Source organism: Narcine bancroftii, chromosome 4 (genome assembly GCF_036971445.1).
Source record: "Narcine bancroftii isolate sNarBan1 chromosome 4, sNarBan1.hap1, whole genome shotgun sequence".
In the NCBI taxonomy this organism is placed as follows: domain Eukaryota; kingdom Metazoa; phylum Chordata; class Chondrichthyes; order Torpediniformes; family Narcinidae; genus Narcine; species Narcine bancroftii.
The window spans coordinates 102327894-102342393 of NC_091472.1; the positions used below are offsets into that span (position 1 = coordinate 102327894).

General features: G+C 38.9%; 1 protein-coding gene across 4 annotated transcripts in view; it reads left to right on the forward strand.

Moving 5' to 3' along the window:
* stxbp5a (syntaxin binding protein 5a (tomosyn)) overlaps positions 1-14500 on the forward strand; it is a 232866-nt gene that overhangs the window by 91398 nt on the left and 126968 nt on the right. For all 4 annotated transcript variants that reach the window (XM_069932249.1, XM_069932252.1, XM_069932250.1 and 1 more), the window contains exons 6-7: positions 1747-1810; positions 10205-10288. In XM_069932249.1, the coding sequence (XP_069788350.1) occupies positions 1747-1810; positions 10205-10288 (148 nt within the window). The remainder of the gene's footprint in view (positions 1-1746; positions 1811-10204; positions 10289-14500) is intronic.

A 14500-nucleotide genomic window follows, 5' to 3' on the forward strand; every position in this document is an offset into this window, starting at 1 on the left:
TATGAGGAAAATAGCAAGTGACAAATGCCTATATTTAAATCAAAGCTTTTTGAAGGAATTTGATGAAAATATTATCTGCATTACACTTTTCGCTAAATTTTCTTGAATTGGGAACAACTCCTTTAGATTAGAAACAACATGCAAACAAGTTTCCTAGAAAACTAGAGAGAAACAAAGAAATAATAAACAGTTGGAAAATTGTTAGTTTGTAATTAAGGATAAAATGTTTGAACACTGACAAGCATTTATTTATGATAGATAAGTAATGTCTGACAAACTGATTTAATTTTTTGGGGGTTTACTGATGTAGCAGACAGGGAATATCCATGGATATTATTTATGTGGATTAATAAAGCGTTTGATCAAGGCCCTAAACACGGTGAAGTAAAATTAAACTTGTGGAATCTGAAGCAAGTTATTGACTTGTTTGTGCACTCTATAAAATGAAGGGTCAGAAAATCAGAATAATCAAAAATTCCTTAAAACTGGGAAACATTGTCTTTGCTCACTACTATACTGTTCCTCATTCCAACCCTGGAAATTGTATGAAGCCGAGTCAGATTATTTGGATTCTTGGCGTTGTAACAAGCCCATCATATTGACCATATCTGCCAATTTACTTCTCTATAAATGACATTCCTCTCTGCCCCAGCTGATTTCTGATTAATAAAATTTTATCATATTTTCTCCATTGTTGAAATGTGCTCCACTCCTTCCACAATCCACTCGTGGTTAGACCAGTCCGTCTTGCTGTTATCACTGCAAACTTGCTTGCTCTTCACTTATTCTTCACTTGCCATTAACTCCAATTTATTCAATAAACATTTGGTTTTTGTGTCTTCATTCTAGTTTTGCACTTTTGTCACCAGTACCTTTTCTGAATTACCCTGACTTTGTTTCTTGGGATGTCACACATTTATAAAATTCTCATCCTTATTTAGCTTTCTTAAAGTCTTGCCTTACTAGAATGACCTCCAATTCCAAAAACACTTTTTTTCCTTTGATTTTTTATTACTTGATTGTCTAAACTCCAGCTGTCTAGGAACTATGCTTTGGAATTAGAATTCTCTTAAAACATGTGTATCCCACTACATTAATAACATATTTAAAGCCTGCCTTTTTACTAAGCTTTTACTACTTTTCCATTCAACCTTGCAATGATTTCTGGTCTAAACGATGCTCTATTAATCAAGCTTTTTTTGTCTGTATTTACAATTTTTTGTATGCTATCTCTCCAGGCATATGAAAGCTCTATGCTTTCAAAACAGTCTTGTTGGTCTGTGTGTTGGACTGATCATCTGATTGATTGGTCAGCTGTCCAGCTGGTTTTTCAGCTTGTTGACCAGCAGCTGTTGCTCTTGGCCTGTGGTCAGTTTTTTGTATTGACACCAATTCCTCCATTACATTGAATATTTTTGTCCAAATTAACAAATGCTTGAACTGGAGATCTCATAGATTCAGAATATGTTTTCAAATATCTGCTTCTGCAGCTATATTTAAAAATAATTTAGTCACAAGTTCTGGGATGAGTAGGAAAAGGATGTTTAATCAGTATCTCTTAAAGCCATGGAATTCAAAATAACACTACAGGAAGCTGAATAATTTAATATCTTTATTTCTTTTAATTTTCAGAACCTGTTTGCAATTGCTGACAATAAATGTGTGATAATAACCATTTTGTGTACTTTTTGAAAACTTTGTGCAACGATATTTTCCCCTTTTTACAAGTAAGTATTTTAATTGCAGATCATCAAAAACCCACCCGGGACTCATTGTGCACATCAGTGACAACCCAATGGATGAAGGCAAGGTATATGATTCACGCAAAGGATAACTTGTTCAAATTTTCATCCGTGGTAATGTAATGTACAAAACTGTTGTGGCAGTTGGATTTTGCATGTGCTGTACCATTCATATTGAATTCACTGAATGTCTTGCACTCATTTCTGCCCATTCCACCTTTCTTGCTGTGTTCCAACCTGGGTATTTAAAACAGACTCTTTTTTTTCTTTCTAATTTCTTTAATAGCAACCTGTGTCTGTTTTAAATGGTTAAATCATCATTGTATAGTATAGTCCTGGAAATATATAGCTTTTGGTGGAATGCTTAACATTGTGTTCAGTTCACTTTCAGGCAGATGTGTGAAATGAAGAATTTTAGCAAGCACAGGCCATTGCACACAAACTTGCTCCAACATTTATATATGAGCATGGCTGATCTGATTGGTGCTAGGATGATCCTCAAAACTCTTGATTCAAGAGTTCTGTAAATGTCTTGACTTTGTAAATGTCTCTGGGATAGAGAATTACAAAGATTCATAATCTTCAGCGAGAAGAAATACATTTTCCTCAGCTTGTTTGTTCTACATTCTAACACCACCAGAATAATGCATGAAATGTGTAAGATTTTTTCCAGCAGCTATAATGCTCTTGAACCTCCCCATACAACCTAAACCATGAACTATCATACTCAGAGACTGCACTACTGAAATGTTACATTTTTTCTTGTACTAACTGCAGCTATGAATATTTATTTATCTTTCATTTTATTTGTGTTATCTCTTTTTATGTCTTAGAATTTTGTGGTAATTTAATTCATGTTTTTGGAACATCTTACCTCTGTAACAGCACAAAATAATTTTGGTGCATCTGTATGTTGTACTTGTGTATATAGCAATAAATTCTCATCCTTCAGAAACTTAAATTCTTCAGTAATATCAAATCAGTCTTCTGAACTCAGACTTTTTTTGTGAGAAATTCCTTTCATCTCAGGACAAAATCTAATGAAAAAGTGGCAGTGCAGAGAAGGCTTGTTTGTTCTCTATCTGTATTCGTACTAACTTCCAGAACTTTCAACACAATTTCAGTTTCGAACTGTATTCGTGATAAGAGTTTGTTCTGCAGAATTTGTGCAGTAGTCTTGTCAAAGCACCACTAAACTAATGCTTTGTACTTTAAGGGTATGGTGTCATTAATTTTAAATTTTGAAATAATGGACGGACTGCTTCCAATATTTTCTATTAAATTAGAGAGGCTTCAAAATCTGGTTGATCTTCCTGAAGCAAAGCATCAAAAGAGCAGTTAAAGTAGAGATCCAAGTCTGCTGTGTTTGATTTGGTGTCTTTTCTTGCAATAATAGATATCACATGCCTCTACAATGCATGTGTTTTACCAGCTGTGTTTCCATGTCTGCTGGTTTTGGAAAAGCTTAGCTAACCGGGTTTTCAGATAGTGTTATGTTTATGTCACTGATAAATCGAGACTTCCAATTAAAGCTGATCCAGTGAAACATTTGCAAAATTTTCAGGAGTTTCCAACAGATATTTGTAGCATCCAAATCCACCTGTTGCTAGTCAACGAGCAGAATTGTGAAAAAATTGTGTTTATAATCATCTAATGTGCCATTTGAAGTCACAGAGGAGCCTTAAAGTCTTTGGCATAGATCCTGCAAGTATTTTTGTGCCACCTACATATCTAACTGCATGTATAAATGACTGGTTCTGAGCTTATTGTAGATCATTTGGAAATATGGAATATATGAATTCATAGCGTGCTGGTTCTGAAAGTGGTTGAATAAGCTGCAAAAATTAGAAAACCCACAGCAGTAAATATTGTGGTGGTCCTGCTTGTTGAATGAAAATTAAGCAATTGTCATGTTTACCTTTTCAGATGTCCAATTGGAAGAAAAGCAAGTCACTGTCCTGATTTTCTGGTCACATTATGTACTTGCAACAGCACCAAAAACATTTTTTTGGTTCTTTGTATCACACTGTATGGTGGGACCTTGCTGCTTGCAAATTAGATGTTTGCCTTCATTATTGCAGAGACCACTCAAAGTAATTAATTTGCTGTGAAGCGCACTGAAACATTCAAAGCATATAATTGCACAAGGCGAATGTCAATTCTGTAATTGCATATCTTAGATTAGTGTTCCACACCTTTGTCAGTTCTCTCCAATTCTCAGATGTGGAAGATTGTCAGGTTTCTGCCTATTGGAAAACTGTAGCAATTTTTTTTATTCTATGGCTTTTTAGTCTCTTGATTCCCTCAAAAGCCTGCCAAGCTATTTCATTGTGGAATTCACAATGGCATAATAAAATGCCTTCTCCTCTAATTTAGATTGATATTGCCTTGTGATTTCAAGAGCAGTCATTGTATAGCCTGGAAGTATCCTGGCTTGAGCTGACAAAAATCTAACCTAATCCTGGCTTTACTACATTTGAAAATATTCTGGATATGGGAGTGGCACAACTTCAAAGTATTTCATCCAAGTGAGATCTTGATGCTACTCTGCCCAGTTCTGAAAATATCCTCATGAAATTTGTTTTGTCTCATTGAACAAGCAGTTAACTCCAGCGTTTAGTGTACTGTCTTTGGTACTTCATTCAGTCCACACTTGTCTGCTTCCTAATTTGTAAACCTTGTTTGATGCCACATAGTAACTCATAAATTGTAGATCAGTAGAATGCAGTGTGAAAGAAGCTCTGTTGTACAATGTCTTCTTTCTTTGGCTTGGCTTCGCGGACGAAGATTTATGGAGGGGGTAAAAGTCCACGTCAGCTGCAGGCTCGTTTGTGGCTGACAAGTCCGATGCAGGACAGGCAGACACGGTTGCAGCGGCTGCAGGGGAAATTGTACAATGTAGAATTTAGTCAAACTGGCAACTGCTGCTTTTTGTGGAACACTGTCGTTCTTCCACTCTTTGAGGAAAAAGTGTTGCTTGATTTTCTTTTTCAAGTTTGAATTTGGTGGTAAGGTTGCAAAACATAATGTATTCATGTTTTAAAACTAGTTGATGTCAGTTTTATAAAGATAGGTTGCTGCACCAATATCACCACAGACAATTCTACCACTGAACACCTTTTTTTCAAACAAGATCTTCAAATCAAAGGAGCACTCATTGACATTGGAGCAGATTATTGCCTTCAGTATCAAGCACCTGTTTCACTGATGAAATTTCTCAAGAATGAAAGTGGATTTCTTTCCTTTGGAAAGCAGAATAAACTGAGATCAATGAATTTCCATGAGGAGGTCAACACATGCAAGCCTTTAAGTTAAGTTTCTTATTACATGTACAGCAAGAAATTTCATTGTGCAAGCAGTCCAGATAGACCTCATGCATAATAACAGAAATACAGAGTTGCATCAGTTGGTACAGAGAAAAGACTACTTAGTTTTACTGTCATGAGGTTCATTCAGAAGTCTGATAACTGTCCTTGAATCTATGGTGTGTGATCTTGCACTCATGAATTTTCTTACAGGCAGGAGGTTTTTGAAGAGAATGTGGTTGTGTGGGGCAACTCTTTTAATATGTTGGCTGCTTTTCCAAGGTAGAGTGAGATATTAATGAAGTCGAGGAATATATGTGTGATGGCCTGACCCACGTTTGCAGCTCTCTGTAGCCTCTTGCAGTCTTGGATGGAACATTTCTCCTACCATACAGTGATACACCATGATGGGATACTTTCAATGGTGTCTGTAGACATTGTTAATAGATACAGGTAACATGCCAAATTTCCTCTCGCTTCTCAGGATCAGATTTCAGATTTATTGTCGGAGTATGTACGTGACATCACATACAACCCTGAGATTCCTTTTTCCTGTGGGAACCACAGAATTACCACTAATTTTTATTGCAAAAAATAAACTATACACAGCGTTAACAGATAATGATTGTAAACAATCTGTGCAATTCAGAGAGAACAAAAGAAAATCAATAAACTGCACAAGTAAGAGTCCTTAAATGAGTCTTAAATGAGTCTTAAATGATTGTGTTTGTCTTTGAGGACTCTGATGGAGGAGGGATAGCAGGTGTTCCTGAACCTGGTGGTCCGAGTCTTGTGGCACCTATACCTCTTTCCTGATGGCAGCAGCAAGAACAGAGCATGTGCTGGGTAGTGTGGGTCTTTGATGATTGCTTCAGCCCTCCAACAGCAGTGCTACCTGTAGATGTACTCAATACTGGGAAGGGTTATGCCTGTGATGTCTTGAGCTGTGTCCACTACCTTTTGGAGGCTTCTACACTCAGGGGTATTGGTGTTCCCATACTAGACTGTGATGTAGCTGGTCAGTGCACTTTCCACCACAGCTCTGCAGAAACTTACCAGGGCTTCTGGTATCATAACCAAACCTCCGCAAACTCCTGAGGAAGTAGAGGTGCTGACATTCTTTCTTCACAGTGCCATTGGTGTGTTAGGTCTAGGAATGATCCTCCAAGATAGTGACTTCCAAGAACTTAAATTTGCTCACCTTCTCCCCCTCTGATTCCCCAGTGATCACTGGATTGTATACCTCTGGCTTTCCTTTCCTGAAGTCAGCAATCAATTCCTTAGTTTTGGTGACATCGAGTGCAAGGTTGTTATTGGTGCACCATTCAGCCAAGTTTTCATTTTACATCCTGTATGTTGACTCACCCCCTTCCTTTATACTACCCACTACCGTCGTATTGTCGGCAAATTTGTAGATGGTGTTATTGTCATACCGAACTACACAGTCATAGGTGTAAAGTGAGTAGAGCAGGGAGCTAAGAACACAGCCCTGTGGTGCTCTGGTACTGATGGAGATTGTGGAGGAGAAGCTCTTTTCAATCTTCACTGATTGTGGTCTGGAGGTGAGGAAATCCATGAGCCAATTACATAGTGGGGTGTTAACACCATCATCCCCTCAAGACCTGAGAGTTAAATGCCGAACTATAGTTGATGTTGTTGTATGCATCTTTGCTGTCCAAGTGTTCCAGGGCTTTGTGTAGAGCTAGTGAAATGCCATCTGCCGTACACCTGTTACTACGATAGTCGAACTGGAATTAATCCATGACACCGCTCAGACAGAACTTGATATGCTTCAACACCAGCCTTTCTAAACACTTCATCACTGTTGATGTAAGTGCTACTGGTCGATAGTCATTAAGGCAGGTTACTACACTCTTCTTGGCTACCTGTATGATTGACGCCTGTTTGAAACAGGTGGGTACCATGCCTTGCTGGAGTAAGATATTGAAGATATCTGTGAATACCTTAGTAAGTTGGTCAGCACAGATCTTTAATACTCAGCCAGGTTCTCCATCTAGGCTGGATGCTTTCCTCGGATTTACTCACCTGAAGGCAGCACACACGTAGTAGATGTGGTGGTGTGCTTTCATGGTTATAGCGTAAAAGTGGGTGGTCAAGATGTTAATTGTTGGGAACTGAAAACTGTCTACTATCTCCTCCTTGTCACTGTTTATGCGGTTTAGGAGTGAGCTGTGCTCCTCTTTCAGTTGTCTGTAACCATCTTTTTGGACTTACTGATGTTGAGGGAAAGTTTATTGTCTTGGCATCAAGCTACTAGTCCTTCTATCTCCCTTCATTACCCCAACTTATTGTTGTTAGAGATCCTGAATATGACGATGGTGTCAACCATTAATTTATTGATAGAATTGGGGTGCTGTTTGGTACAGGAAATATAGTAGAGGGCTGAAAACAAAAGCATGCAGGACCCTAGTGTTGATGATGGTCACAGAGGCCAGTCCTCACTGATTGCAGCCTGCAGAACAAGAAGTCATAGATCCAATTGGAGAAAGGGGTGTTGAAGCCCAGGTCATGGAATTTGGGGTTGTGTTTGTTTGGTCCCTATTGTGCTGAAGGTGCAGCCATAGTCATTAAATAGTAGTCTGTCATTTGAGTGCTTGTTGGCAAGATGTTCCAAGGCTGAGTGGGGGGCCTGAGAGATAGCATCTGCTACGGACCTATTGGGAAGTTGATATTCAAGATAGTGTTTCTGTAAAGTCATAAGACCATAAGTCAGAGCAGAATGAAGGCATTGGACCCATCAAGTCTGCTCTGCCATTCAGACTGCAGCTGGTGTTCTGCTGTTCTGCATCCTTTCACATTCATCATTTTCATTAGTGGTTTTTAAGAACATTATCCAATTATAGTTCATGTGAAAATGCTATATACAGATAAAGAAGATGAATGAGTTTCAAATCAACTCAGTCCAATTTCAGTGATATCCATTCTTAATTTCTTTTGAAGCCAGTGAAAGGAAACTGTTTTGTCCTTGAGAAGATACTCTCACAATGCTATTGGGTGTGATTTAAAACCATGTTGATCCAGACACAGTGAAAGGTCTGCATTTGTTTCTATGGCAGGGTAATGCTGATCTTGTTTTTCTCAGTAGTTGAGGTCCATGTTCACGGGTACTGTCAGAGTGGCCATGTTGACTAACTGCAGTCCATTTCGTAAATGATGTATGCTGCATTCATGCAGTGTTTTCTTGCAGAGGGAGTGAACTTGTAAAATGCGAGAGTATGAGGTGCCGATGAATGTGATTGTATGTTCTTGAGTACTGTTTATTATGAGTGTCTTTGGAGCTTTAATCACCCTGGAAGATCCCCCTTGAGTTCTGTTTTGATGATGATACAGTGGCTTTGACAAGGTGTCACTTATGAGCAGATTAGTTGTTGATTTCTTCTTGATTCTTCCAGCAGAATTTGTGTAATTAGTTTGGAAGTGTCTGTTCCTTGTCACTGGTGACACCCATGATATTGATATGGAAAACGACATTGTGACAATGCTCGGAGATGAGATGTACATCAGTTGCTGGCACCTCTTTGGCCACTTTTCAGCCGTGCCCCAATATCAGCAAGGTTTTGCTGCATGCAGTTGCTTCATTTTATGATTGGCTATTAAAATTGAACTTCGTACAATCGTCAGTAAACCTCATTTCCAGCCTTGAAATGAACAGTGGTGAAGCTGAAGATAATTGAGCAAGTATACTGGCCAAAGGAACTCCTCCATGATGTCTTGCGGTTGAGATTGAACCAAAGTGACCAAAATCAACTTCCTTTCTGTGAGCTATGGCGCCCTCCTAGAGACTTTAACTTTGATTCCCTTTCATTTTGTTTCCGAGAGTGTATTAACGTGAATCTGTGGATAATCAAGATTCTGTTTTCTCCTCTGGTCCTGGTATAATTTGAAGCTCTACTATTGTGCTAAGATTCTTAAGCATTTCCCATTTAACAATTCTAAAGATGCCCCTACCCACTACCCCTGACCATCTTGAGCACATCCACCCTTTGTTCTCTTGAACTAGTTTTAGAGATACAGTAGTTTCCTAAAGCCCCATTCATTTCAGTTTTGTTTCCATGTTGGTTCTTTGCAATTATTTTAAGTTGGATGATTTGCTTTTAGAATTCCTTGTCTAGATATCATTTGATTTCACCCCCCCCCCCACCCACACACACACACAAAGTATAATAATGTAGCATACAGTGACCCCTGCATTTTGGAGGGGTTACAGTTCCAGAAAATAGTAATTATTGTGATTTCTCTGTCATGTAAAGCTGGATTGTGAGCACATGCACTGTGAAACAAGAATTGGAAAAAAAAAAGAATTTTTACAAGAGCAGATTTTATTCCATGTCTCAATTTCACTTCCATAACCTGAACTGCCACAACATGGGAGCTGCCTGTATTGAATGTTGCGGTCTTCCTCGGCAAAACATCTATGGAAAGAATTATCAGTTAAATATCTTTCAGTTTAATATTGGCTTATTTTATTGTTTTTGTTTTGCTTGTTATCACCTTTTTAAGTATGACCATTAGTCTCAAGGGTTCAGGTTCTGAATCTTGAACATTGTCAAGATCAACATCTTAACCTCTGCCTCACCATAATCATGCTTTGAAAATACTAAACACGAACTCTATTTGCAGAGTGCTCTTGATTCCCATTTACACTTGGACATTGTGATTTTACATTAACTCGTAGATTTTGTTGACTACATTCAACACATTTATCATTCAAACCATGTATTTTCATTGTTTATTCTTTCCTAAATTATCCATGTGCTTGTATTCCATAACCTTCTTATGTCAAGAGGGTGGTATTGGCCACATTACTGCATCAACCACTAAATATTGTCAGCTCCAGTACACTGTCTAATGAGTTATTCGTTAACTGAAAGTGAGACTAAAAATAAGTTGCCACTTGTAATTTGACAACTTTATATTGCATTAAAGTAACAAGTGGCGACTTGGGTATGTGGAGCTTCACAACCTAGGAAGACCAAGGACAAATATAGCATTCAACTTGCTTCTGCTGATGGGGACAGGGATCAGATTTTCTTTGTAATTATGGATTTGCCATTGAGTGACTTGAGGTTGATTTTTTAAATGTATATATATTAGTTTTTAATTGCTCAGTCTTGTTAACTTCTTTTGTCTCTGCAGCTTTTAATTGGTTTTGAATCTGGAACTTTGGTGTTGTGGGACCTCAAATCAAAGAAGGGAGAGTACAGATACAGTTATGATGAGGTAAATGTATGCTTGTGACAGTATGTGAATTGAAGAACTGATGAACAACGTTGTAATTTTCCTTGTATTCTTATTCAATGTTTGTCAGTTTACATTTCCTTCACGTGATGAGTATGTCAGAAAATTATGCTTGTCTCTATTTTCAAACTTCTCCAAATGGGCTGTCTAATTTACTATTTCTGCGATCATGATGGCAGTTCAAAAGAGTTGTCCCACAGATGTATTTTATTACCACAGTTTCTTGGATCTGAAAGCCGCAAGATTTCCTGTGATAGCAGATAGTTAGAATCCCCACTCTAAATTTCAATCCTATTAAAGCCATGATATTCATAATTTCCAGCATTTTTTTTTCCAAGACTTTAACTTTGCTTTGTTTTTGCATTGTTGAAAATTTTAGGGCAAGTTGAAAGAAGCTGGGAAAATGTAGTAACTATGCACAAATCCTGAAATAAAAGTCCCTTAACAATCAAATACCGTATCTGACATGATCAGAGAAAACTTTTCAACAGACTGCTCTTCAACTTTCAATAACTGCTTCAGCAAATCAGCATTATTTTAAATATTTCAAGTTGATACAGAAGATGCTTTTTTTAAGACATTGCCTCATGAAGATGTCTTCAATAGAGTGAAGTCTGATGCCTGTGATGTCGCAGGCCAAGTTAACAACCCTCAGAAGTTTATTCTTGTTGAGAGTTGACATCTCCATACCAGGCAGCGATACAACCAACCAGAATGCTCTCCACGGTACACCTGTAGCAGTTTACGAGAGTCTTTGGTGACATACCGAACTTCCTCAGATTCCTGACAAAATATAGTCGTTGGCAAGCCTTATTTGTGATTGCATCAATGTGGAGGCTCCAGGACAGATCCTCGGAGATGTTCACACCCAGGAATTTGAAGTTCTTGATCCTTTCCACTATTGAGCCTTTGATGAGGACTGGGTCGTGTTCCCCTGACTTCCTCCTGAAGAACACAATCATCTCCTTGGTTTTGCTGTTGTTGAGTGCAAGGTTGTTAACATTACACCATTTAATGAACTGATCTACCTCCTTCCTGTACACTTGCTTATTCCCATTTGTGATTCTACTGACAACTGAGGTGTCATCATCAAACGTAGACGGCATTGGAATTGTTCCTGGCCTAGAGTTTGTAGCTTCTTGACCAGCACTGAGGGAATAATGGTATTGAAGGCCGAGCTGTAGTCGATGAAGAGCAGCCACATGTATGAATTGCTGTTTCCAGGTGATCCAGGGCTGAGTGGAGAACCAGTGATAGTGCATCTGCTATGGAGCTATTGTGACAATAGGTGAATTGCAGTGGGTCCAGATCTTTACTTAGGTGCGTGTTAATTCTGGCCATGACCAGCCTCTCAAAGCATTTCATCACAGTAGAAGTTAGTGCTACTGGGCTGGGATGATTGATGCCCTTTTGAAGCTGGTGGGGACCTCTTACTGCCACATTGAGAGGTTAAAAATGTCCTTGTACACTTCGGCTAGTTGGTTGGCGCAGATTTTCAGTAGCCTGCCAAGTACGCCGGCAGGGCCTGACAGGGTTCACCCTCTTGAATGATGTTCTGACATCGCCCACAGAGACAGATATCACAGGGTCCTCAGTCTTTTCAAAGATTCTAGTAGGCATTGTTTGGTTGTTCATCTCATTGGATAGTGAAGCACCGCAGCCTTCGCTTTGTAGGGTGTCATGGCCTGCACTCCCTGCCATAGCTGGCATGTATTTGTCTCTGTATCTGTTTGGAAACCTGTATACAGCAGTGAGGATGTGAATTTTAAAATATAGTTGCATTTTGGATGGGCAAACCAAGGTAGGGCATACACAGTAAATGGTAGGGTGCAGAGGAGCAAAGAGATCTGGGAATACAGATATATTGTTCCCTGAAGGTGGCATCGCAGGTAGACGGTGTTGTAAAGAAAGCTCTTGGCATCTTAGCCTTTATAAATCAAACTATTAGGAGTTGGGATGTTATGTTGAAGTTGTTTAAGACATTGGTGAGGCCAAATTTGGAATATTGTGTGGAGTTCTGGTTGCCTAACTACAGGAAGGATATCAATAAGACTGAAAGAGTGCAGAGAAGATTGACTAGGATGTGGCCGGGTCTTCAGCAATTGAGTTACAGGGAAAGACTAAACAAGTTAGGATTTTATTCCTTGGACCGAAGAAGAATGAGGGGAGATTTGATAGAGGTTTACAAGATTATGAGCTGTATAGACAGCGTGAATGCGAGTAGGCATTTTCCACTTAGATGGGGGAAATAAATACGAGAGGTCATAGTTTTAAGCTGAGTGGGGAAAGGTTTAGGGAGAAATTAGGGGAATGTTCTTCACTCAGAGAATGGTGGGAGTGTGGAATGAGCTGCCATCTGAATGCAGGCTCGATCTTAATAAATTGGATAGGCACATGGATGGGAGAGGTCTGGGGGGTTATGGAATGGGAACAGGTCAGTGGGACGAGTGGAATAATGGTTGACATAGAATAGAAGGGCCAAATGGCTTGTTTTATGTGCTGTAGTGTTTTATGGTTCTAAAGTCAGTATGGATTCTAAAAGAAATCTCAGTCCAGGATAGTCAACTAGCATGGAAGGACATCATTCAGTTGTGAATAAAAGCCTATCAGTTTCTCTACAATTTCTAATCTTTGAAGTTATTGATGGTGCATCAATTTTATTCACAACAGGTTTTTTTAGTAATGGAGCAGATCCTGAAGCCTGACCAACCTACTGCAATTTTTTGAAGAGATCACAAGTAGGATACATAGGGGAGATGCAGTGGATGTTGTGTATTTGGACTTTTGAAATGTGCCACCCATGAGGCTGCTAAAAAAGATGAAAACTCATGGAATTACAGGAAGGATACAAGCATGGGTAGAGCATTGGCTGATTGGCAGGAACAAAGAGATCCTTTTTTGGTTAACTACCAGTTACCAGTGGTATTCCACTGCGCTCGGTGTTGGAATTATTTATTTTTGCATTGTATATACATGATTTAATTTGGATTAGATGGCGTTGTGGCTAAATTTACAGATGACACAAAAATAGGCTGCAGGGCTGGAGGTGCTGAGGAGATAGAAAGGTTGCAGAGAGAATTGTATATATTAGGAGAATGGGAAAAGATGCTTGCAGATAAAATACAACATTGGAAAGTGTACGGACATACACGTTAGTTGAAGAAATAGACAGCCAAACTGTATTCAGATGGGGAGAAAATTCAAAATTTGGAGGTGCAAAGGATTTTGGGATACCCTAAAGGTTAACCTCCAAGTTGAGTCAGTGATGAAGAAGGTGAATATGATGTTGACATTCATTTCTAGAGGAATAGCAAATAAGAGCAGAAATGTAATGTTGAAACTCTATAGGGCATTAATGAGATCTCACTTGGAGTACTGTGTACAGTTTTGGGCACCTTATTTGAGAAAAGACATATTGGAGAGGGTTCAGCGAAGATTTACTAGAATGATACCAGAAATTAAAGAGTTTGCATATGAGGAATGATTGTCAGCCCTTAGAGTTCAAAAGGATGAGGGGGGCCTCATAGAAATATTTCCAATACTGAAATTCCTGGACAGAGTTGGTGCGGAAAGTTTGTTTCCTTTGGTAGGGGAGTCTAAGACTTGAGGCACAATTTTAGATTAAAAGAGCGTCAATTTAAAACAGAGATGTGAAAAAATTTCTTTAACCAGAGGGTTATGAGTCTGTGCATCTTGTTGCCAAAGGAAGCTGTGGAAGCAAGATCATTGGGTGTATTGAAGGCAGAGATTGGCAGGTATTTGATTTGTCAGGGCATCAAGGGTTACGAGAAGAAGGCCAGGGAGTAGGGCTGAGTGGGAGGATGGATCAGTTCATGATAGAATGACAGAGCAGTCTTGATGGGCTGATTGGCCAACTTTTGTTCTTCTATCTTGTGAACATATATTCTAGCAAGGGCCAGGTTGAGGGTGACAATGATGCAGAGGAGCAGAAGCTCATCAGACCAAAATGTCTCCTGCCACTGTGACATGAGATGAACTAATAAACCAAAAGGAAACAGTGCAATTCAGGAACTGCCAGGTACCTGTTCCAAGAATCTGAGCATTACATTTTTTTTTAATCACATTAAAAACAAATGTTTATTTTGGAAAGATGGGAGTTCACTATTCTATCTTATCAAAAGTGATTATAGACCTCCCAGCCTGACAGGGAGGTGGAGGCAAAAATACTGTAGT